Genomic DNA, 25033 nt, shown 5'->3' with positions numbered 1-25033 from the left:
GCATTTGTAAGGTGGTGATGGGGAGCTTCTCTGGTGAGCAATTTCCAAAGGAGGGGTTTCGTAGCAGAACACCCCACACACCCCAGTTATCTCCCACACCTTGCCTCAAATAGCCCAGGGACTCACAGAAAGGTCTCTGAAGGAGTTGGTACACAGCTTCGTTGCGCTTCTGCATCCATTGCTTCCACTTAAGGCTCAAGTGGTCTCAGTTGCATTGAGTGCCCAGCTGCGCCCCATCTGGACAGGCATAGCCTAACTTCTGCAAACTATGCTCTGGTAACCTTTAGCTTAGATTATTGCAAACCCCATTATATGTGGGGTTGCCTCTGAATATGGTTTGGAATCTTCAGCTGGTGCAGAATTCAGCAAGTAAGGTAAAGTAAGAGACACAAGTGGTGCTGTAGTCTAAACCACTGAGCCTCTTGGGCTTGCCAATCGGAAGGCTGGTGGTTCGAATCCCCGCAACGGGATGAGCTCCCCCTGCTCTAACCCAGCTTCTGCCAACTTAGCATTTCGAAAGCACACCAGTGCGAGTAGATACATAGGTACCACCGTGGCAGGAAACTAAATGGAGTTTCAGTGCGCTCTGGCTTCCATCACGGTGTTTCTGTTGTGCCAGTAGCGGTTTAGTCATGCTGGCCACCTAACCCAGAAAGTTGTCTGCAGACAAACGCCGGCTCCCTCAGCCTGAAGCAAGATGAGCGCCACATCCCATAGTTCACCTCCAGGGGTCCTTTACCTTTACCTAGAGGGCTGCAATATGAGAATGTCTGGGGTGGCTCCCTGCTAATGGAATGCTCACCCAGGAAGGCTCACCTGGCACATTTATTACATATCTCTGGGGGCCAGGCAAAAACATATTCCTCTTCTCCCAGGCCTTCGGCTGATTAAACAATCTATGGCCTTTTAAACGGTGGGTGGTAGTTATTGTTTTTGCTTGTTACTACAATAATCTATTTTTGTATTTTTACATTGAAAACTGCCCTGTGATCCTCAGATGGAGTGCACACATTTGATAGATAATAGTAATTCCCATGAACAGCACAAATAACTGTGGCTAGGCTCTCTCTTTCTAAGACAAGCTATCATTAGCACATCGACTTGAATGGATAGAAGATGGTTATAAGCACAATTCTGGGGGAATTGAAACTGTGCGGCAGGAGGGGGAGGGTTAAAAACTGCATGTAAGCCTAGTTGATAGAGAATTTCAATTGTGTGAATGCTGCATCAATTGCTTTTTTCTAATTTAAAAAAATAACTTTAGGGCGAATGCTTCTATCAAGGATACATACAAGGGTTCCCAAACTCTGTTGCAATACTCAGCACCTGTCATGGGCTCAGGTAAGAGATTTCAACAGCCTAAGTCAATTATCTGTCAAGCCTAGCAGCAACCTGTCTCTGGCATAATCCAGGCACCAGATGTTTCACAGAAGTACATGCACTATATGTCCTGTCTCTCCCATCCCCATCCTTGTGTTTCACACTCCTGACTTTCTTCAGTGGAAGTTTGCAGCAGCCCAATATATTTGCTCTTCTCTGAGCAGTGGAAAGTGCCCAGGTGTAGTGCCTACCCAGGTTTGGTTTCCTTTGGAAGGAAATCATTGGAGACTTACTTGTGTTTTGTAATATTTGAGCTTATTTACAAACATGCAGGTTGAGCGGACTTGACTATGCTACCACTCTGTGGATTTGTAACTGGCTGGCTGACCGAACCCAAAGGGTGCTCATCAATGGTTCCTCTTCATCCTGGAGAAGAGTGACTAGTGGGGTGCCACAGGGTTCTGTCTTGGGCCCGGTCTTATTCAACATCTTTATCAACGACTTGGATGATGGACTCAAGGGCATCCTGATCAAATTTGCAGATGACACCAAACTGGGAGGGGTGGCTAACACCCCAGAGGACAGGATCACACTTCAAAATGACCTTGACAGATTAGAGAACTGCGCCAAAACAAACAAGATGAATTTTAACAGGGAGAAATGTAAAGTATTGCACTTGGGCAAAAAAATAATAATGAGAGGCACAAATACAAGATGGGTGACACCTGGCTTGAGAGCAGTACATGTGAAAAGGATCTAGGAGTCTTGGTTGACCACAAACTTGACTTGAGCCAACAGTGTGACGCGGCAGCTAAAAAAGCCAATGCAATTCTGGGCTGCATCAATAGGAGTATAGCATCTAGATCAAGGGAAGTAATAGTGCCACTGTATTCTGCTCTGGTCAGACCTCACCTGGAGTACTGTGTCCAGTTCTGGGCACCACAGTTCAAGAAGGACACTGACAAACTGGAACGTGTCCAGAGGAGGGCAACCAAAATGGTCAAAGGCCTGGAAACGATGCCTTATGAGGAACGGCTAAGGGAGCTGGGCATGTTTAGCCTGGAGTAGAGGAGGTTAAGGGGTGATATGATAGCCATGTTCAAATATATAAAAGGATGTCACACAGAGGAGGGAGAAAGGTTGTTTTCTGCTGCTCCAGAGAAGCGGACATGGAGCAATGGTTCCAAACTACAAGAAAAAAGATTCCACTTAAACATTAGGAAGAACTTCCTGACAGTAAGAGCTGTTCGACAGTGGAATTTGCTGCCAAGGAGTGTGGTGGAGTCTCCTTCTTTGGAGGTCTTTAAGCAGAGGCTTGACAACCATATGTCAGGAGTGCTCTGATGGTGTTTCCTGCTTGGCAGGGGGTTGGACTCGATGGCCCTTGTGGTCTCTTCCAACTCTATGATTCTATGATTCTATGAGCGTAAGTGGAGGCCCTGCTTAAGCATTCCAGTAGACAGCTAAATACCCCTGTCCCTGAATGAGGTATCTGGAGGAGATGGCCAGCACCCTAAGATACTGTGCGCCCAAACACAGGGCTAGCAGACTCCAGGGATTAATCGGCAGCCCTTACACCAGCCGTTTCCTTCTCTATACATTCATACCTCGGGTTGAAGTAGCTTCAGGTTGAGCATTTTTGGGCTGCGCTCCGTGGCGACCCGGAAGTAATGGAGTGCATTACTTCCGGGTTTCACCACTCGCACATGCGCAGACGCTCAAAATGACGCTGCACAGAAGCAGCTAATTGCGTCAAAGTGCAAGTAGATAAATAGGCACCACTCCGGCGGGAATGTAAATGGCGTTTCCGTGCACTGATCTGGTTTGCCAGAAGCGGCTTAATCATGCTGGCCACATGACCCAGAAGCTGTACGCCAGCTCCCTTGGCCAATAAAGCAAGATGAGCGCCACAACCCCTGAGTCGTCCGCGACTGGACCTAACGGTCAGGGGTCCCTTTACCTTTAAGCTCACTTTTCCTATAGTCTCCTTGAACCTTGGGTAGTACTTTCTATTTTTTCCAGAGGGCTGTTGCAGTTTGAGAATGTCAGCTATGGAGTTGAGCATTTGAAAGACTCGGCTAATTTTGAGCACCTGATTTATCAAATAAACAACAAAAACCTCCAGAGTCTACTTAGGAGAGAAGATTTGCCATCTACAGAAAGACAACTGGGGAGCGAGGGCATGCCTTATAAGTTGCTCTCAGATAATGCGGTAAGTGCTAAGAGGTTTCTTCTTAAACTGGCCTTTAGGAGTGATTACCATCAATATTCATGTTTTATTTGGAGTCTTCCCTAAGAACCTGGGTTAGTAGGCTTACAATACAGATGCAATGCAATAAATAGATAATAGCTACTAGGGTGGGGAAAGGTGTATTTTCCTTTGTATGCTCATTCCATAACTTACCTGCACTGGATGTCTGTGATGTACCTGTACACAGGATACAGGGAATAATTTTTTAAAAAGAAAAAGGCAGTGGCATAGCATCGGTTGCTGGCATCCGGGGTGCGTGTGTGCATGTGCCAGGTGGGGAGAGGGTGCACGCACACTGGGCGGAGGGATGCCAGCCCAGTCCTCAGTGCTGATGCCGCCAGAATGATTCCATCCCCAACGGAGCAGAGTGGGGCCATCCTGAGCACCTGCCTGTGTTTCTCACCCGAGGCCCTTCTCTGAGGCTAGTGCAGGTGGTGGCAACCTGAAAATGGGACTTTTCACAGGTGACTCCCCAGTTGTGGAATGCTGTCTTCAGGGAGGTGCACATGGCACCATCATTTTAAACTTTTAGGTGCCAGGGGGAAATGTTCCTGTTCACCCAAACATTTGATCCCTAATTGGGGTCATATTGTATAGCCGGTTGTGGTGTTCATCTCTTAGTAGTGTGGCATAGAATTTATCCTTTCTATAGTATTGCAGAATGAACACTTCTAGTTTATTTTTCTTTTTGATATTTGTTTTAAACATCCGTACTTGTATCCTTTTTATGACGCCTTAAGACATTTTATCTAGTAAATGGTGAATAAATGTAAGAAATAATAATACCATCAGGTTGACTTGATGGCCCTCTTACTTGACTCTCATCGTCATGTCTTGACCAATACCTGCTTGCCTCCAGGCATCAAACCCTAACGCTAAACCGTATCAAAACACCTTTCTGGGCAAAGCTGTGCATATTTTCCGAATGCGGCTTTGGATTTTTTAAACATTATCCACACTCCTCTGCTGAAACCCTTAAACAGCAATGGGACTTGAGTGCATTGGTGCCTATTCTGGAGAGATTTTCTGTAGATGAATAAATTGGGAACGTGAGAACCACTGTTAGGTGAACTGGGCAAAAGCACAGCTTTTAAAGTGATTTTTTTTCAGTGGAGCAGCTTGATGCAGGCTTGGTTCTAGTAATTCTGCTGCTAACATTAACCCATTTTGTATAAAAAACTCCAGGGACCAAAATATAAAAATTATTACTAAATGTGATTTATTTTGTCTTTCCTCAGCCACTGTCAGATGTCACTAAAGTACACAGATACATAGAACTATATATCGTTTTGGATAAGGGTTTGGTAAGTTACTGACCACGAGAAACACATCTTCTTGGAATGCTAACAAGGGCAATTCATTGAACCAGCATGGTGTTGTGCAGAGGTTTTCAACCTTTTTGAGTCCATGCTCCCTTGACCAACTACCGTATTTTTTGCTCTATAAGATGCACCAGACCACAAGACGCACCTAGTTTTTGGAGGAGGAAAATAAGAAAAAAGATATTCTGAATCTCAGAAGCCAGAACAGCAAGAGGGATCGCTGCGCAGTGAAAGCAGCAATCCCTCTTGCTGTTCTGACTTCTGTGACAGCTGCGCAGCCTGCATTTTCTCCATAAGACACACACACATTTCCCCTTACTTTTTAGGAGGGAAAAAGTGAGTCTTATAGAGCAAAAAATACGGTACATTCTTTCTGCGGCTGCCCTGTGGGGAAACACACTCCAAGCCTCAGAAGCCAAGTTATGTCACCCCTTGCCTGCAGCCTCTCACCCCTTTTCAAACACCCTCCCTTGTGGAGTATTCCCTCAGCCTCCTCTTCTTGGGAGCCCTCCAGGCAGCTGCCGCCACTGCCCCCTGGTCTCTAAACCACCCCAAAGAGGCCCTGGGAAGAGGATGCCCCCAGCCTTAGTGGCCCAATGGACATTGGCCAAAGGTGAACGTGAGCCCAGCTCCTTACTCACCTTGGGAGACTGCTGTGGGTGGCGCCAGGCCTGCAGGGCGGAAAGGCTCCCTTTGGCACTGAGCACTCAGCTCCCAGGAAGGCATTGCACACAGCAAGCACAAGAAAGGCCATCATGGCACCTGCCTGCCTGGCTTCCTACTTATTCGTCCACTCTCAACAGTAAGGGCTGGTGGACTGGCTGGCTGGACTCCCTCACCCACTTGCTTGCTTACTCCGAGGCCACCTCAGCTCCTGGCAACCAGCATCCCCTGGCCAGCCTCAGAGGCACCATTCGCCTGTGGAGCTTGTAGCCAGGGTTGCTGTAGCAACCACCTCCTCCTTTGGGAGGCAGAGACACAAGAGGCATCAGAGGAGGAGGGAAGGAAAGAGGGACAGAGGCCAGTGTTGCCTTCGGCACCCCTGGCCATCTTTTAGGCACCCCAGGGTGCCATGGCACACGGGTTGGAAACCACTGGTGTAGTGGATAGAGTGTTGGTCTTAGATGGTGAGATTTGGCATATAGGGTCAACTTGGCCTAGCCATTTTCTCTCAGTCTAATCTGGTTTGCAGGGCTACTACTGAGTATAAAATGAGATATATTAGCAGTAGACGGCAATTTAAGCGTGACGGGAGGTTGTTGAGGACCCTGAAGAGCATCTCACCCTGCTAAGATTGTTTGATTCACTGCTATCCTACACATGCCCTGAAAGGCGAGCTCTAAGTGCATTCAAAGCACTTCACATCTCTTTTCCATATATGGTGGCCCAACGTTTGGTTCAGCTCTCAGACCAAGTTGCATATGACCCAGTGTTCTGTTGCCAACACTGGCAGTCTACCATAACTATTGTCTATTTTATTGTTTATTTTTGCTATGATGCATGCAACTGTTTTTCTCTCCAGTACAACTTTTTGGGTGGAAGGAAAGAAATTGTAACCGACAGCATAGCACAGCTTATTGGTTTTGTCAACAGTGTAAGTGACTGCCATGTTTTGTTTTTCTTTCGTACTAACAAGAACCACTTGGATGTTTTCACTTGGCTATCACTCTTTAACAGCCTTGTCTTGCAAGCATCTGCTCTGGCAAAGTAATTGCATAGCATTGGATGACAGGTGTACATGCACACTCATGAGGTCATGGCTTGTGATCTTATTTAAGGTTACCAGATGTCCCCGTTTCCTGGGGACAGTCCCCGGATTTACAAATGAGTCCCTTGACAAATTCCATCTGTTTAGTTGAAAAGTGTCCCCGGATTCATTGAAAAAGACATGGTAACCTTAATCTTATTTCAACATTACAATGTTACATTAAATGTTCATCTTGGAAAGGGAGCATATAAATAATGTATGCAAATAAATAAATGGCCAACACTGATCATTATGTTCTGTTATGTTAGACAATTAGGTCTTGATCCAGCTAAATTAGTATAGATTACATTCCATTTAAATCGAGACACCACTTAGTTGTGACTAACTTAAATAACATGCATGGTTTCAGTGGTACTGACCCTACAACAGAAGACAAGTTTGGCATGTCTGACCCTTTTAGGACATAATGTTAAACCATAGCTTAACATGGTTTAAACAAACAGAGGTGCTCAACATGATGTCTTCCAGCAATTATTAGATCACAGCTCACATCTGTCATAGCCAGACCTACATTGGCTCCCAGTACGTTTCTGAGCACAATTCAAAGTGTTGGTGCTGACCTTGAAAGCCCTAAATGGCTTTGGCCCAGTATACCTGAAGGAGCGTCTCCACCCCCATCGTTCAGCCCGGACCCTGAGGTCCAGTGCCGAGGGCCTTCTGGTGGTTCCCTCACTGCAAGAAGTGAGGTTACAGGAAACCAAGTAGAGGGCCTTCTCAGTAGTGGCACCCACCCTGTGGAATGCCCTCCCATCAGATGCCAAGGAAATAAAGTATCTGACTTTTAGAAGACATCTGAAGGCAGCCCTGTTTAGGGAAGTTTTTAATGTTTGAAGTTTTATTCTGTTATTAATGTTCTGTTGAAAGCCACCCTGTGTGGCTGGGGAAACCCAGCCAAATGGGCAGGGTAGAAATAATAATAATAGGCGTATGTACAAGATTCCAGTAGGGTTAAGTACAAAAAAAAATCACTCATCAGAAACCTGCATCTAACACTTATGTTACGTGTAGTATAACATTCATGAATCCTCATTTCATGTTGCCGAAACCTGGCTACTATCTCCATCTTATCCGCCCCACCCCCTCCCTACTAACAACCTACAGATTAATAAGATTAGATTGAATTATCTGATGCCAGGATGTGGGTGACTGATTCTATTTGTCACAGCAGTCGCCATTTGCTGCCCACCATCGACATGCACCCGGACAGTGTGTGTGTCGCAATGTGTGCACTGTGGTGTGCCCCCCCCCAGCTGTCTGGAGGCTGCCTCCCTGAGGCCACCCCCTCATTTGCCTCATGGGCACACCAGCCCTGAGCCCCTGGCTTCTTGCACGTGTGATGGCAAACTGGTGAGCCCTGGCACAAATTAGGACCAGGCTCTTACAATCACCCAAATCTTTATGATGAATTCGTCAAAAGTTAAGTTGGAACCGCTGAACATGTATTTTTCTCTGCCTTTATTTGAGCTTGCATTCTTTCCATCTTTCCATCTTTCCAGATGTTTTCTAGCCTTAACATTACAATTGTTCTATCTTCTTTGGAGTTCTGGACGGACCATAATAAAATCTCAACATCAGGAGAGCCCGATGTGTTACTACGGAAATTTTTACGCTGGAAAAATTCATATCTTGTTCTACGGCCTCATGATCTGGCACTTTTGTTAGTGTAAGGAGATATATTTTATCATATAGAGCACTCTAATATTGCTATAGCATGCATACTCATCTACACTGAGAGATAGTGACTCACTAACATAGGCACTATCTCCCTGGGGCTCTGGGTGCCCATGCACCCACAAGATTCCACATATAGGGGCTGGGCACCCACAAAATGCAGGGGCAGGTGCGTGGACACCTTGCTCCATGCAAGAGAGAGTGCGGAGTTTGGGCGGAGGGTGGAAGAAAGTGTGGAGTTTGGGTGGGAGGGGTACATTCGCCTCTCTGCTGGAGCTCACGCCCTGCACTACGATGCTATGATGTGGGGCCTGCTGGGCACCCACAGTGTGGGGCCCGAGTCAGTGTTGTTGTTCTCTAACATTTCAGAGAGGCGTCTTTCTGGCAAGGAGCCTGGAACCTTCTGTGTGGAAAGCAGGCATTTCACCCCTGAGCCATAGCTTCCACCCTTTACTGAAATATTTATTATAGAACATTGTGCCCTTCAACAATACAGTGGTGCCCCGCAAGACGAATGCCTCGCAAGACGGAAAACCCGCTAGACGAAAGGGTTTTCCATTTTGGAGGCGCTTCGCAAAACGAATTTCCCTATGGGCTTGCTTCGCAAGACGAAAATGTCTTGCGAGTTCCTGCAGATTTTTTTTCCTTTCCCCCCCCCTTTTCCTAAGCCGCTAAGCCGCTAAGCCGCTTATCAGCTGATCCGCTAAGCCGCTAAGCCGCTAAAAGCCACTAATAACGCTAATCCGCTAAACCGTCAATGGGCTTGGCTTGCTTCGCAAGACGAGAAAACCGCTAGACGAAGAGACTCGCGGAACGGATTAATTTCGTCTTGCGAGGCCCCACGGTATTTCTTCCTTAGAGTAGGCAGCAAATATAAATAATGTAGCCTTCCATTAAAATGCAGTGCTGTGCAAACTAGGGACAGACAGATCAGTTTTAGTCCACTTCATATAGCCGTTTTGCATGTGCTCACATTTTACATGTGTTGTTTGCACATTCCATGTGCAGAATACCCCCCTCCCACTGAAAAATCATCCCAAATGTAGTCGTTTTTTTAAAAAAAATACTTACGTGGTGGTCTGAGGGATGACTCTACATGTTTCCTTTCGTTTAACAACTGAAGCAGCTAGAAAATGATAACTGTCATATTTTTCGTTCTATAAGATGCACCAGACCACAAGACGCACCTAGTTTTTGGAGGAGGAAAACAAGAAAAAAATATATTCTGAATCTCAGAAGCCAGAAGCGCAAGAGGGATCGCTGTGCAGCGAAAGCAGCAATCCCTCTTGCTGTTCTGGCTTCTGGGATAGCTGCGCAGCCTGCATTCGCTCCATAAGATGCACACACATTTCCCCTTACTTTTTAGGAGGGAAAAAGTGAGTCTTATAGAGCAAAAAATACAGTATGTTCTCCCTCCACTGTCAGTGGTAGAATGCCTCTGAATACATTTGGTGGGACTCACAAGTGAGAAGAGTGCTCTTGCGTTGAGACCCTGCTTAGCCACTAAGAACAGGATGTTGCACTAGATGGGCCTTTGGCCTGATCCAGCAGCCAGGCTACATGTTGAAAAGGGGGCTGCAAAAGCATCTGGGAGTGTTATGATGTATTGGCTCTCTAATGGGCTTCAGATGGGAAAAGCAGGTGGCTGCCCTGATGGCTGATGCTGGGGGTAACCTTTTCACTGTACTAATTTCCTACAAGGGCTGTCATGTCACCATGCCTTGTTGCTGCCCCATTCCCTGCTTCATGTGGCTAACGCCTGTCTTACAAAGGAAACTGTGTATTAATGTCAGCCCTCAGACCAGTTAGTGGAAATCCTGCCCACTTTCCTAGGAGCATGCCCTGTTGAGCTTAATGGGATCTACTGCTGGGTTTGGGATTGCGCTATTAGGATCAAAGGATTTTCAGCCTTTTTGTGCAGTTATTTGAAAAATATAGCATCGCAAGAGCGCCAGCAGCTGGCCATAGAAAGTGAACCGACCTTTCCGTAGGTAAAGGTAAAATAAAAAGTGCCTATGATCAGTCACTGTGTTGTAGATAGCACCCCAGAGTTAAACCAGAGAGACCTGTTTCCAGATTCCTCTTCAGCCATGAAACTCACTGAATGATCTGGGTCCATCATTCTGTATTTGTTTATCAAAGAATAAATGCAGCATTGCGTTGTTACAAATGTTATGTCAGTGCAAGCATTTCTGCTTGCCTCATGGAACCATCTCCCCCCCCCCCCATGCTGTTCTTGGAGTACTCAGGACCCTGCCCCCAGTCAATTAGAGGGCATGGGGGAGAGGGGAGAAACTCCCATTGTGCTAGTTCAAGTCTTTGCACAAGTTTGGACCAGTTACTGTATTTTTCGCTCTATAGGACGCACCCGACCATAGGACGCACCTTGTTTTAGAGGGGGAGAACAAGAAAAAAAAAATCTCCCCCTTTCTGCGCAGCGCCCCTTCAGCAAAGTGGCAGGAGAAATGGAGCCCCTTCCATTTCTCCTCCCGCTTAGCTGAAGGGGTGCTGTGCCTTAGCTGAAGGGGCACCTACCCTTCAGCGAAAGGAACCCGAAGCCTCCAAAACGCAGCAGGAGCTCCCGCTGCACTCCGGAGGCTTCAGGCGGCTATCTTTGAAGCCCGGAGAGAGAGAGCAGGGTCAGTGCGCACCAACCCCTCTCACTCTCCAGGCTTCAGCAGAAGGCAACCCGAAGGCGAAAGGAACCCGAGGCTATCTGGAGAGTGAGAGGGTCGGTGCGCACCAACCCCTCTCGCTCTCCAGATAGCCGCCTGAAGCCTCTGGAGCACGGCAGGAGCTCCCGTCGCGCTCCGGAGGCTTCAGGTGGCTATCTTTTAAGCCTGGAGAGCGAGAGGGGTCGGTGCGCACTGACTCCTCTCACTCTCCAGGCTTCAGCGAAAGCAACGCGAAGCCAAGGAGCGTGGTGGGAGCGCTCCCACCGCGCTTCGGAGGCTTCGCGTCGCTATCGCTGAAGCCAAGGAGCCTGCATTCGCTCCATAAGATGCACACACATTTCTCCTTAATTTTTGGAGGGGAAAACATGCGTCTTATAGAGCGAAAAATACGGTAGTTGAATCCAGCACAGTATTTATTTCGTGCCCTTCCTCACAAAGCATTATGTCACAGAGTTGCCTGAGTTCCTTGGATGAAGATGTGATGAAAAATGTCTACATATCAAATAATAGTTGTGCCACGTTAAATGCTCTTGATGTGGGGCAGCATAAGGAAGAGAAATCAACTGCATCTTTGGACAGCTGTAGGATGTTATGTTCACATTATCGATGGATCCAAGGAAAAGCCAATTTAAGACATCTAAGACAAAACTCCAACCAAAGGGTATGTGAGAGACAGAGACTTTGCCAACCTGGTGCCCTCTAGATGTTTTGGATTGCAGTTTCTGTCATATCCAGCAATCTGTTGGCTGTGGCTGATGAGAGTTGTAATCCCAAACAACTGGACAGCACCAAGTTGGCAAAGCACCTGTCATAGATGCAAGACAGAAACTGCACAAGAAAATGGTGTCCTTCTCTTGCATGGGAAAGCATAGAAGCACAGCTCAGGGGCCCCTGCCCGGAAAAGTTTCCCTTCTACTGAAAAATTCCAGCAGATGTTAGAGCTAAATAGCAGATTGCTCACCTGGGATTGTGGGCAAATGATGGTGGAATGGACCAGCTGTGGTAACAAGACCTGGGAAAGCCACTGTGTATGTAATGTTCTCCACAGCCTCTTGATTATGTGAAGATTTTGCCATTTCTTTTGAAGACACAATCCCTTTAGCTACTCCACCATCTCCTTTTGTGTTTTAGTTACAGGGAGAAACCTAATTATATAGGAGCAGGATTTATGGGGAAGCTGTGCCTCCGGAATTTTGATGCAGGAGTTGCTCTGGTACAGTATTGCTGAGCTTTCTTGGCTAAAGTGTGTATGTTGCCTGTCTCGGATTTAGGTATTGCAGGGGTGGGTAACCTGTGACCCTTCAGATTGAACATGCTCTGCAGACACACCCTTAGGGTATGAACAGGGATGCCTATTCAACTTCCCTGTCTTTAGAGCAAAGCACAATACGATCTTAGGTTCTACAAAATGAACTTAAATACAGTGGTACCTTGGGATAAGAACTTAATTCGTTCTGGAGGTCCGTTCTTAACCTGAAACTGTTCTTAACCTGAGGTACCACTTTAGCTAATGGGGCCTCCTGCTGCTGCCATGCCACTGCCACACAATTTCTGTTCTCATCCTGAAGCAAAGTTCTTAACCCGAGGTACTATTTCTGGGTTAGCGGAGTCTGTAACCTGAAGCGTCTGTAACCCGAGGGACCACTGTACTGAGAAGCTCCTAAAATACGGTCCTAAGAGATTTCTTTGCATTTAGTCACCCATAATGGAGTGGAATAATCTGGTTCCTGATTCCAGTTTTCCCTCTTCCTTCTAGTATCAGAAGTCCATGAGCAAAGAGCCATTCTCCGTCATTCTGGCCCAATTGCTGGGCCTTAACCTGGGGATGGAATATGACAACGGCAAAGAGTGCAAGTGCCCAGAAGGCTTCGTCTGCATAATGAACACGGAAGCAGTGTAAGTACTATGACTATTGCACTGAACAGCTCATAGGTAGTCCTACAGTGTTAGGACTGGACATAAGCCTCTGCTTGCACTTTTGATAGTGGAAGGCAGCAGTGGAGCTCATCTCCTATCTCAACACTGTACTGAGATTGGAGATAACAGAAATGGTGGCTACTCTTCTGCAGTTTACCATCAAAGAACAGGCACAGGCTTATCTCCTGTGGTTTGTCAACAACAACAACATTCATTTATGTGCTGCCCATCTGACTGGGTTGCCCCAGTCACTCTGGGCGGCTCCCAACAAAAAACAGTAAAAGCACAATACAACACCACACACTAAAAACTTCCCCTCAAATTCTGAGACAAATTCAGATGCCAGGAAAGCCTAATTATGCCTGTGGGTCTGATGTTCCCCACTCCTGCCATAAGGGGTAAAGTTCTGCTATACCTGTGTATAAATAAGGCTTGTTCATTAGCAAACTTTGAAGAGCCAAAAATCTTCCACTGCTATTGATAGATTTGGTATCTGCTGTTATCATTTTGTACCAAATGTAACTGGAAAAAATCCAGTAAGTAGAAAGTGCAAAGCTAGTTTAATACTGGTAAAAGGTAAAGGGACCCCTGATCATTAGGTCCAGTCATGACCAACTCTGGGGTTGTGGCGCTCATCTCACTTTATTGGCCGAGGGAGCCGGCGTACAGCTTCCGGGTCATGTGGCCAGCATGACTAAGCCGCTTCTGGTGAACCAGAGCAACGCACAGAAACGCCGTTTACCTTCCCGCCAGAGCGGTACCTATTGATCTACTTGCACTTTGACGTCCTTTTGAACTGCTAGGTTGGCAGGAGCAGGGACCGAGCAACGGGAGCTCACCCCGTCGTGGGGATTCGAACCGCCGACCTTCTGATCAGCAAGTCCAGTGCCACTCGCGTCCCTTAATACTGGAGACCTATGCTATTTCTCCCCTCAAGATAATTGGAGGTGGTTTTAAAGAGGGATCATGCTGTGTGCACTCATTTCTCCTTTTGTCTCTAGACAGCAAGTTCTTTCAGGTCTTTTGCATTTTTTCAATAATTGTAAAACCCCCACAATTTACATTTAAAATACATGGCTTCTCTCCAAGAATCATGGAAACTATACTTTGTGGTTGTGAAGTGTAGCTCTGTGAGGGATATACTACAATTCCCAATATTAATTGGGAGAAGTCATGTACTTTAACTCTATGGTGTGGATGTTAACCAGCTGAAAGTAGGACAAAATAAATACTCATTTTAAAAAACTGGATCCTACCTTTTATTGTTTTATAGTGATTCAGTATGATGCCTCGGAGCCGTGTCTGCATCTATGCAGACTGTAACAAAACTTCTTGAAAACTCTATTAAAATGTTCAAGGGGTTTTTTTTTTTTTTTTGGGTGAAAAAAAATGTTGCTCAGGTCACCTTCCAGGTTTCAGAGACTGGCCTGGCCTCCTGCTGCACTCAGCAGCCCTCCATGCAGCATGCATAAAAAGGAAGGGGCTCTTGTTTTTATTTTTTTTATTAAAAATGTGTTGAGTCTGTATGTGTGCTTGCTATATAATAATATCAGATTCATCTTACTATGTTTCAGACTTTCAAGTGGAATTAAAGCTTTTAGCAGCTGCAGCATTGAAGACTTCCAATATTTCATTAAATTCAGGGGAGCCCACTGTCTCTCTAATCGACCTAATTTAAAATTGTTTTATAAGAAGCGAAGTGCCAGAAGCAGAGCGCTTTGTGGGAATGGAGTTCTGGAAGCTGGAGAGAAGTGTGACTGCGGCTCTGAAGAGGTCAGTACCTCCTAAATGTTTTCCAGATTTGTTCATTTGAATGTGTGTCCTGCCCTGTTCCAGGGGTCTTGGGTTGATTATTTAAAATAGAGAAGCAGACATTTAGAATAACTCCCACCTACCTCTGCCTGACGCAGGTGGCGCTGTGGGTTAAACCACAGAGCCTAGGACTTGCTGATCAGAAGGTTGGCGGTTCGAATCCCCGCGATGGGGTGAGCTCCTGTTGCTCGGTCCCTGCTCCTGCCAACCTAGCAGTTCGAAAGCACGTCAAAGTGCAAGTAGATAAATAGGTACCACTCCGGCGGGAAGGTAAATGGCGTTTCCGTGCGCTGCTCTGGTTCGCCAGAAGCAGCTTAGCTGTCTGCAGACAAATGCCAGCTCCCTCGGCCTGTAAAGCGAGATGAGCGCACAACCCCAGAGTCGGTCACGAGTGGACCTAATGGTCAGGGGTCCCTTTACCTTTACCTCTGCCTGCCTTCCACTTTTGCTCTGGGAAGCCTCCAGGGCTGCTGCAAACTCCCCTTTTGGAAAACTGGCAGCTGCCTTTAACCAAGTTGCTCTCCAAGGTTTCAGGCAGTATTCTCTCCCAGTCCTACCTGGAGATGATGGGGACTGAACCTGGGAACTTCTGCATTCAAAGCCGATGTTCTAGTACTGAGCTACCGTAAGGTTACCAGATTTTTCCCCCCAATGAATCTGGGGACACTTTTCAACTTCAAACAAAAACATCTTGGAGGTCCCAGGCCACAGAGAAGTTAGGCTGGCCTCAGCCAGAGCCAGGGCTTTCTCGGCTGTGGCTCCGATCTGGTGGAACGCTCTGTCACAAGAGACTAGGGCCCTGCGGGACTTGACATGTTTCCGCAGGGCCTGCAAGACAGAGCTGTTCCACCAGGCCTTTGGCCAAGGCACAGCCTAACTCCCTCTCCTTTGGTAACCCTCATAGAACTCTAGCCCAACGGTTGCCAGTAATTTGATTCTGAATTAATTTTATAATGAAATGTTTTTAGAATGTTGTATTATTTTATTGTTGTTAGCCGCCCTGAGCCCGGCTTCGGCTGGGGAGGGCGGGATATAAATTTTAAAAAATTATTATTATTAATAACTTCAGTAGGAATGATAGGATTTTGTCAGGGGACTAATTTGTAAATCCGGGGACTGTCCCTGGGAAACGAGGACATCTGGTAACCTTAAGCTACGGCCCTTCTGGTTGTTTCTGCCTGCTTCTGATGTGTTTAAATTGGAAAAATACTTGTCGCATTCTCTTCTAGCACAGCTTTTGAAATTTATAAACATCAACAACATGGTTATCAAATGAAAAACTATGTAGCAGTTACCGTATTTTTTGCTCTATAAGACTTACTTTTTCCCTCCTAAAAAGTAAGGGGAAATGTGTGTGCGTCTTATGGAGCGAATGCAGGCTGTGCAGCTATCCCAGAAGCCAGAACAGCAAGAGGGATTGCTGCTTTCACTGCGCAGCGATCCCTCTTGCTGTTCTGGCTTCTGAGATTCAGAATATTGTTTTTCTTGTTTTCCTCCTCCAAAAACTAGGTGCGTCTTGTGGTCTGGTGCATCTTATAGAGCAAAAAATATGGTATTTGAAAAGCCAACCAAAGCCAACAGGAGACCATATATGTGAAGACCAGTTTACTGTCAGGAATTTAAAAACTAACCCTATATCCAAACAACAGTACAAAAAGCTCATTGGCTTAGAGCCAGGTTAGTTTAGGAACCGATATATATCTGTCTAGGAAATAAATTTACCTTCAGGATGCCTCATGGGAACTGCTTTGTATATTAAAAATAGTATTATAATCAGGTTTATTTGAGTAAAATTTCATAGAATAGAATCATAGAGTTGGAAGAGACCACAAGGGCCATCGAGTCCAACCCCCTGCCAAGCAGGAAACACCATCAGAGCACTCCTGACATATGGTTGTCAAGCCTCTGCTTAAAGACAAAATTTGAAGTCAGCCTTTCCCTCTTGTCTTTTCCTGTCTTTTGAAATTCCTCTGTGTTAAAAAGCATAATGTAGCAGAAAAGATTTGGGCAGATTCCATGTATAAACCTTTACTTTTATTTATTTAATAAAATTTATACACTGCTTGATTATAAAACAACAACCCTCAAAGCGGCTTACAAAAAAAGCTTTGGAGTTTCAGCTTTTACTTTCATATTTTTTTTCACTGTCTAAACTCTTTACTGACCCCAAACAAAAAGCTGTATGATTTTTGTTTTCAGGAATGTAAGTACAGTAAATGTTGTACTAGCTCATGTACATTTATCCGTGGAGCAGTGTGCAGCAACGAATTGTGCTGTGAAAATTGTCAGGTAAGATGCTAAGGTACACTCTTCACTGCCTTGGCCACACATTCACCTCGGTTTGTTTGAATCAACACTACAACTTCCTCTGAATTTTATCTCCGTAACCTCTGTGTTGCAACCAATGCTCATTCTACACAATGCTGGCCCATCAAAGTTAATGGACATGGCAAGTTTAGCTTGATTAATTTCAGTGGGTCCACTGCGAGTAGAACTTAGTTGGTTACAACCATTTGCAGCCTGGTGTAAGATGCTAATTAACACTGAACTGCAATCAGATCAAGGAAGAATTTCCTTTAAAGATGGAATGCCACTTTTGAGGATTTCCATATCAGCATTAAATGCTGGTGTTGTTCAAGGGTAAGGAAAGAATCTCCGGATCTCAGCAACACTGTAAGCACTGACACAGGTGAGTGTGAAGGTTTACCAGAGTTCTGCAGGCCATGTAGGAGAAATCCAAATCACAAAAAGGAGACACGGTTTTATTGATTGCAAAGCAGTGCACATGGCCACTAGGCACACTGCACTCAGAATTATACCTTCAGCGGCAACTCATCTAGCCTTCTGGCAGAAGAGACTCTTGTACCTTTTCTGCTCGGCCCAAGGCAGGGCTTCACTAATCTCTAGGGAAGAGGCAGGATATAAATAAATATATAATAAAATGGTACTACTACTACTACTAATAATAATAATAATAATAATAATGGATCAGTAAGTTAGTCCCACAGTCTGTTTCCCATGGGATTCTTCATCAGAGCCTTGTTGCTCCCATTGCTCTGTCCTAGCTCCTACCAAGCTAGCAGTTCGAAAGCACACCAGTGCAAGTAGATAACTAGGTACCACTGTGGCGGGAATCCTCCTCAACCCTAGCTGTAGTCCTCCATGAAAAATGCTATTGATACTTTCCTTCTTCCTTTTCCTTTTCACCTAGTTCAAGCCAAGAAACACAATCTGTAGAGCAGCTGTAGATAGTGTCTGCGATTTCCCTGAGTACTGCAATGGCAGTTCGGCATACTGCCCAAGCAATGTTTATGCCCAGAATGGCTATAGCTGTGCCTCTAATTCTGGCTACTGTTATGGTGGATCCTGTCAGTCGGCTGATCTACAGTGTCAGGATCTTTTTGGTGAAAGTAAGTGAGACAATTTGCTTTTTTGCTTCTTTTAAAAACAAAATGAAATATTTACCCTTAAAAACAACAAGCAAGCAAGCAAGCAAGCAAGCAAGCAAACAAACAGCTTCCTTCTGTAACCAAATTGTGTGTGCATGCCCACTCACACCTATACCATGAGCTTTCCTCAGCTTTTATACCAGTTTGCCCATCCAATGAGTCCTGGGTTTCTCTTGGACTCTTTGAGCAGAATTCAGCGTCACACTATCTAGATTGTTCCATCAACAATGCAAGCATTTTTGCTTGGCAGATGAAATCATCTCCCCATTCCTCCCCCCACGCCCTGTTTTGGGGGATCTCCTGCCCTTTCAGCTGAGCTGGCTGGAGGGGGAAGCCCATGACATTAGTTGTGCTGCCTTCCACGTTTGCAACTAGTCCCCAATATGGCTGGTTGCTAAGGCATGCTTCTTCTTCCTTAGTGCAGAAGATGGCCACCAGAATTCTGACTGGTATGACCAGGTTTATGCATTTTATGCCAACTTTAAAATCACTCTACTAGCTACCTAACTACACTTAGGCACAAGCCAAACTGTTGTCAGTTACCGTGCCAACCTGTTCAGTTAGGTTGTTTTGGTGAAGCCCTTCATCAAATGCCTTTATGAGGAATCCTGCTGAATCAGACCAAAGGCCTATCTGGTCAGGATTGTTCTCACGGTAGCCAACGAGATGCCTATAGGAAGCCTACAAGTAGCTCTCCTGCTCCTTCTGCCTCTTTCTACAGGAGGTTATACTGTATATAGATCCGTCATAGCTAGTAGCTATTTATAGACCCACCATTCATAATTTTGCTAATCCCCTTCTAAATCCATCTAAGTTGGTGGCCTTCACTACATGTTGCAGTGATCTCCATTGTTTAACTATGTGCTACATGAAGAAAATATTTTAAATAACTAAATAATTCTGCTTCAGTGAAAACAACGAGTCTTGCAGCACCTTCAAGGCTATCAAATTTATTATTTGCAGAGGCAAATCCAATATATCAGACTTTATGCATCAGACTGATATGTTTTTACACATATGAAAATATCTGTTAAGAGCATTGCCAAAAGAAAACTATTAAATGTTTCATTTTAGTCCTTCTAATCAAAATCCTTTTAATATTTATAGAGTCAAAAAGTGCTCCGCAAGCATGTTATGAAGAAATTAATGGTGAAACAGATAGATTTGGACACTGTGGGGTTGACATAAGAAACGGATTTAAGACTTGTTCTTTGCGGTATGTGATTAGGAAACAGAAGAAACTGTGGGCTGGCGGCTAGGGCATCTTCTATTGTACGGTGCATGTTTTTACTGTTGATATAGTATCAAGGTAGCCAGTGGGCTGTCATGACCCTTCCACAGGGACTAGGACACCCAGCTGGAGGCTCCTGTGTCACTAGCTGAGGGACGGCACTGGGTTTCTGACCCTGACGCTGGTGGTCAGTCCCACTAAACTGTGGTTGGCAGTCAGGTGTCTGCTGAACCACATCCTACAACATCAAGGCCAATGGTGCTGGAGCCAGGATTGTCATGGCCATCTTTTCCCCCAAGACCAAGTAACACCGTGTCTCCCACACTGTCAGTCCAATGGTGCAAGAAGCATACCAGATGGGAGGTCATGGAGGTTTACAAGCCCTCAGTTCACGACCAAGCAGGGGCAGATCTTAGTAATATGGTGCCCTGTGTGAGGCCCAAATCTGACGTCTTCCCCACTCCATTCAAAGCTGCTTCCAACATCCAGGGAAGGGAGGCACCGAGCTTTGGGAAGGAGGCACAAGGCCTTGCACCTCCTTCCTAAAGCTGGGCAAGTGCTAACTAGGCTTTGGGAAGGAAGCAGAAGGACTCTAGGATCCTGTCAGAGCCCCCACGCCTCCTTCCAGTGCTTACTTTGGGAAGGTGCACCTTTGACTCCTGTGCCCTGGTGGGGGAACCAGTTGCGCTGCCCAAAATCCGCCTCTTTTCCAAGCCTTGTTGGAGCAAGTTGCACACCAGGCTCTGTCCCTGGTGCTGTAACAAGGGACGTGGGTGGCACTGTGGTCTAAATCACTGAGGCTCTTGGGTTTGCTGATCAGAAGGTTGACGGTTCGAATCCGCATCATGGGGTGAGCGCCTGTTGCTCTGTCCTAGCTTCTGCCAACCTAGCAGTTCGAAAGCATGCCAGTGCAAGTAGATAAATAGGTACCACACCCACCCACACCCACACACAAACAAACAAACAAACAAACAAACAAGCAAACCACACTGCAGCTAACTGAACACAACCAACCAAGCGTTGGACCCTCAAATCTCTCACAATGCCATCACCTACACGATGCTGACATAAAAACCCTGCACGAATACTACACAACAGAACAAAAGATCAATATCTCTCTCCCCTTTCCTCTCTCTTTTCCCCCAATTGCATATGTGTCTAGTACCAATGTTAACAAACTGTGAAAAAAAACTCTATGAATTGAAAGTAGAGGCACTGTACTTTTTTGTCTGTTTGTTTGATACACAGTAAAATCTTTAATAAAAACTAATTTAAAAAATAGAGGACACAACACAAAAGAAATATGGATTGAGGAGAAGGATTAATTAATTAATTAATTAATTAATTAATTAATTAATTGTAGATTGCCTTTCACCAAAATGATTATAAGGTGGTTCACATAAGAAAATCAATACAGCAAAACCATACAACAACAACAAATTAAGATATACCAAAATATATCCGTTGGGCACAAACTGTTGGGCAGTAATCTTTGATGCCAGGTGTTTCAAAGGTTGAGGAATAACAGCTCCTCCCACTTGTCATCTGTGTAATGAAAAGCATGCATTTTTAGGTAACATGTTCAAAAACATACTTCCGTTGTCAAATCTGATATTTTGGAGGTGAAAAAAACCAGATATTTCCAATACATAATCCCCAACTCTTTGCAAATGTGTGATCCTGTTCTTTTCTCCAAATGCCTTTGACAGGGATATCAAATGTGGAAAGTTAATTTGCCTCTATCCAACCAGAAATCCTTATGTTGACATGGACGTTCCAGTTCTGTACATTCCGTTCCAAGATACCCTTTGTATATCCCTGGACCTTCAACAACCAGAGGGCTTTCCGGACCCAATGCTGGTAAAAGAGGGTACAAAATGTGGAACTGAAAAGGTAAGGGATACAATCTGACTTAAATGTTGTCACCAGTGCGTATGGTGTCCTAAAGAGCAGCACAAGCAAAAGGAAGGCCACTGGTCTCATGCTTGAAGAACTTAAAATCTAAATTTCCACTATGAGGAGACAGGTATGATGGGCTGGGAGTGATGGGAGAACCAGAGATGGAAATCAGCAAATGCAGTTAGATGTTGTTTGTTCATAAAATGCCTAAAGCGGGGGGGGGGGGGGGGTGACCTCAAGGCCAGGGGGCTTAATGCAGCCCTGCAGACTTTCCTGTCTCCTCAGGCCATGCCCCCTCTATAGATCTCACCTCTCGTTGGCCATGCCCTGTGCCCTCCTGGACTGCTTTTGCTCGGCTGCAGCAAGTCCCTGAGCAGTGCTGACGCCTCTTGCTTGCCTGGGTGGAAGAGGGAGAGAGGGGTGCGCATGTGAACCCACACAGCACAGCCACAGACTTTCATGGACGGCTTCTGTCACCCCTCTTGTTCCATCCACTTTAGCATATGGCCCTTGGAAGACTAGTCGGGGGGGGGGGGGCGGTCTTTGGCCTGAAAGGGGTTCTTTGTCCCTGGCCTTCAGGTATTTACATGTTTGGGTTCCTTTCAGTTGGGGATGATACAGTGTTCCTGGGGGCTCCCCATATGCCCATTAGGAATGCTCCTCCTGCCATGGTGTTCTTCCTCTTCCTTTTCCTCTTGCACCAGACTGAGACCAAGCGAGAGTTGCTACTACTGCTGATTGCAAAGGGGAAGCAAGTGAGAAAATAGCTGCTCATTGCAGCGGCCAGAGACATGACCACTATCACCCCCCCCCAGCTTGTACTCCCCCTAGCAGCCACTTGGGACACAAGTGGCGCTGTGGGTTAAACCGCAGAGCCTAGGACTTGCCAATCAGAAGGTCGGCGGTTCAAATCCCCGCAACGGGGTGAGCTCCCGTTGCTCGGTCCCTGCTCCTGCCAACCTAGCAGTTCGAAAGCCAGTCAAAGTGCAAGTAGATAAATAGGTACCACTCCAGCGGGAAGGTAAACGGCGTTTCCGTGCGCTGCTCTGGTTCACCAGAAGCGGCTTAGTCATGCTGGCCACATGACCCGGAAGCTGTACGCCGGCTCCCTTGGCCAACAAAGCGAGATGAGCGCCGCAACCCCAGAGTCGGCCACGACTGGACCTAATGGTCAGGGGTCCCTTTACCTTTACCTTAGCAGCCACTTGCCACTCACTCCTTAATCTGCCTGTAGGATTCATTAGCTGCCCTCTGACTTTCTTTTTTTTAAAAAAACCAAAACAAAGATCTTTATTGAAACTTAACATATATACATAATAACCAAAATTCCCAATGATTCCCTCACATAAAATATAATATCTAAATTGCAACAGCTGCATAATTATACACTTAATTATAAGACCCACCTCCCACCCTCTACTTTCCTCCACAGCAATTCGACATCTTTATATTTCTTTCTACCTTTTTCCCATTGCATTCTGTAATAAATTATTTTTGTTAAATTCTGATTTTTTCCTTCTTTCTTTATTTGTTTTGTTATTGCTTACATTTTTTATTCTAAGCCTATTAACATGTCATTTTTAGAACAATATTTTGACATATAATCTTCAAAATACTTCCACTCCATTCTTAACTTTTGATTTGATTGATATCTTATAATTGAAGTTAATTTTGCCAATTCTATACACTCACTTAATTTACAAATCCACTCTTCCTTTGTTGGTGTGTCCTGAGATTTCCATTTAGTAGCAATCACTACTCTGGCAGCTGTGCCCTCTGACTTTCATGGAGGTGCAGGAGACAAGGAGGTGATGGACAAGAGGATGGGATGAAAGCGGGGCATTATGGTTAATCTTGTCCCCTACCCCCCAACCTCCCATGATAATGCGGTTTTCCTGTAAAAAGGGTAGATCTGGATTAATGGAGGAGGGGAAAATACAGACTAGCACTTCGATGCAGATGACGTTGTGCATACAATGGAAAAATCTTGCATACAGATCTCGCAATAAACACCTGTCTGGAAACACTCATAGATGGTGAATGCAAAAGGTCTTTTGCAAGGCGGCAACTCTTCTAAAAACTGAAAAATGCTATTGATTTATTTATTTTTAAGGTTTGTCTCAAACAAGTATGTGAAAAGTATGACGTCCTGAAATATGATTGTGATCCTACAAAAACGTGTTTGGGGCATGGAGTAAGTAAAACGAATGTTATATTTTCCATGTTAGTGTTTCTGCTATAAAAAGGAGGTGGTAGTGTTTTCCCTCAGAAACTATTTGGTGTTTTCTTGTGTGCCTGAAGTTGGCTGTACATATGCAAGAGATTGAGGTGGTGGAGTGGACTTAAGACTACAGCTGGGGAGTTTCATTTTTTACTAAAACCACTTTGTGGGTAGAAAACTAGCGCAGCAAGAAGAGTTCAGGTTATCCTTCTAACTGCTGTGTTAATTTTCTACTTGGAAGGAATTAATATGGGAACTTTTCTTTTAAAAAATCTCCAATCCATAGCTTGAAGTGGTACAGCCAGCTCTTACCGCTTTAGGATTCTTCGACTCCATTCTCCTTCATGTGAAGATATCCAGCCGCAGACACTCAGGGTTCTTGACAGTTTCTGAGGGCAGCCATACAGATAAGAAAACTAGATGACACACTGTGCCCCTTCCTGCTTTCTGAGCTCCAACATACCATCAGTGGTGGTGCAAGAGAAAGCCTTTGCATCACAGTGCTGAGCTGGGAAGAGAGACAGCGTTTCTTAATCCTTATAGAATGCTGGTCTGGGAGAATTTTCTCTCCTCCCAGCACGCTGGTGGGAAGGGAAACCCCCCCCCCCATCTTCCGCAGGTGTGATTCTATGATTTCATGTATGTTTGCGGGGGGGGGGGGCGGGGAATAGAGCTACTTGCCTGCATGTGTGTCTCTGGTCTGCATGTGTACTAAGCATGTGTACTTTATGTGTGGTAACTTCAGAATTTGCATGATCGCTGTTGCCACAACCACTGTTGGGTTTGTAGAGGGCTGACCAGTCGTGAATGTAGCCCATGGCCTGAAAAACATTAGCCACCACCCCTGACCTAAATGCATGCTTTCCGCTGCTAATTGTGAGATCAAGGCATCTGTTAACACATTCTAAAACATGACTTGGTCGTGGATAGAGAAATGGATCTGGCATACATAACAGCAGAGACTTGGTGGGACATGGCAGATGGGGCTCTTATTGCTTCTGCTTGTCTACCAGGTTTCTCTTAAGCACTGCAACCCAGGGTATGTGGGTGGCGGAGTGGTGGTTATTGCAGCAATTTTTAGGAAGTCATTAGTTTTCACCGGGCATCCTATTAAAGAGACTCAGTTTCCTGAATGCATGTTCTAGAAGTTGGGCAGGATTCCTATTGGGGTACCGACCTCCCCACTGAACCAAGAATTCCCTGCCTGAGGTGCTTCAGGTCATGGCAGATGTTCTGCTGGAGACACCTAGGCTGGTGGCCCTAGGAGATTTGAACATCCATGCTGACATGAACTTACACGGGACTGCTTGGGACTTCATGGAAAGCATGGCCTTCATGGAGCTGTCCCTGAATAACTCTGACCCTACTAATAACCATGGACATGCCTTAGATTTTGCATTTACCACTGTGGATGTGGGTGATCTGACATTAAGTTCCAGAACAACAAAAGAAGTGCCATGGTCAAATCACTTCCTGATGCAACTAGACTTCTTTGTG

The 25033-nt window shown here is 45.5% G+C and overlaps 1 protein-coding gene across 1 annotated transcript in view; it reads left to right on the top strand.

The window, feature by feature from the left end:
• Positions 1-25033, top strand: part of LOC307219959 (disintegrin and metalloproteinase domain-containing protein 2-like) — a 43563-nt gene that overhangs the window by 10935 nt on the left and 7595 nt on the right. Inside the window, exons 5-17 of the mRNA XM_079983544.1 lie at positions 1265-1341; positions 3343-3532; positions 4810-4875; positions 6416-6487; positions 8158-8324; positions 12139-12220; positions 12764-12903; positions 14499-14697; positions 16936-17025; positions 17948-18146; positions 19293-19401; positions 21126-21309; positions 23429-23509. Coding sequence (XP_079839670.1) covers positions 1265-1341; positions 3343-3532; positions 4810-4875; positions 6416-6487; positions 8158-8324; positions 12139-12220; positions 12764-12903; positions 14499-14697; positions 16936-17025; positions 17948-18146; positions 19293-19401; positions 21126-21309; positions 23429-23509 — 1656 coding nt within the window. The remainder of the gene's footprint in view (positions 1-1264; positions 1342-3342; positions 3533-4809; positions 4876-6415; positions 6488-8157; positions 8325-12138; positions 12221-12763; positions 12904-14498; positions 14698-16935; positions 17026-17947; positions 18147-19292; positions 19402-21125; positions 21310-23428; positions 23510-25033) is intronic.

The sequence above is a fragment of the Podarcis cretensis genome (assembly GCF_951804945.1).
Source record: "Podarcis cretensis genome assembly, chromosome: 7".
Classification (NCBI taxonomy): Eukaryota; Metazoa; Chordata; class Lepidosauria; order Squamata; family Lacertidae; genus Podarcis; species Podarcis cretensis.
This window is presented reverse-complemented; position numbering and strand designations above follow the sequence as displayed.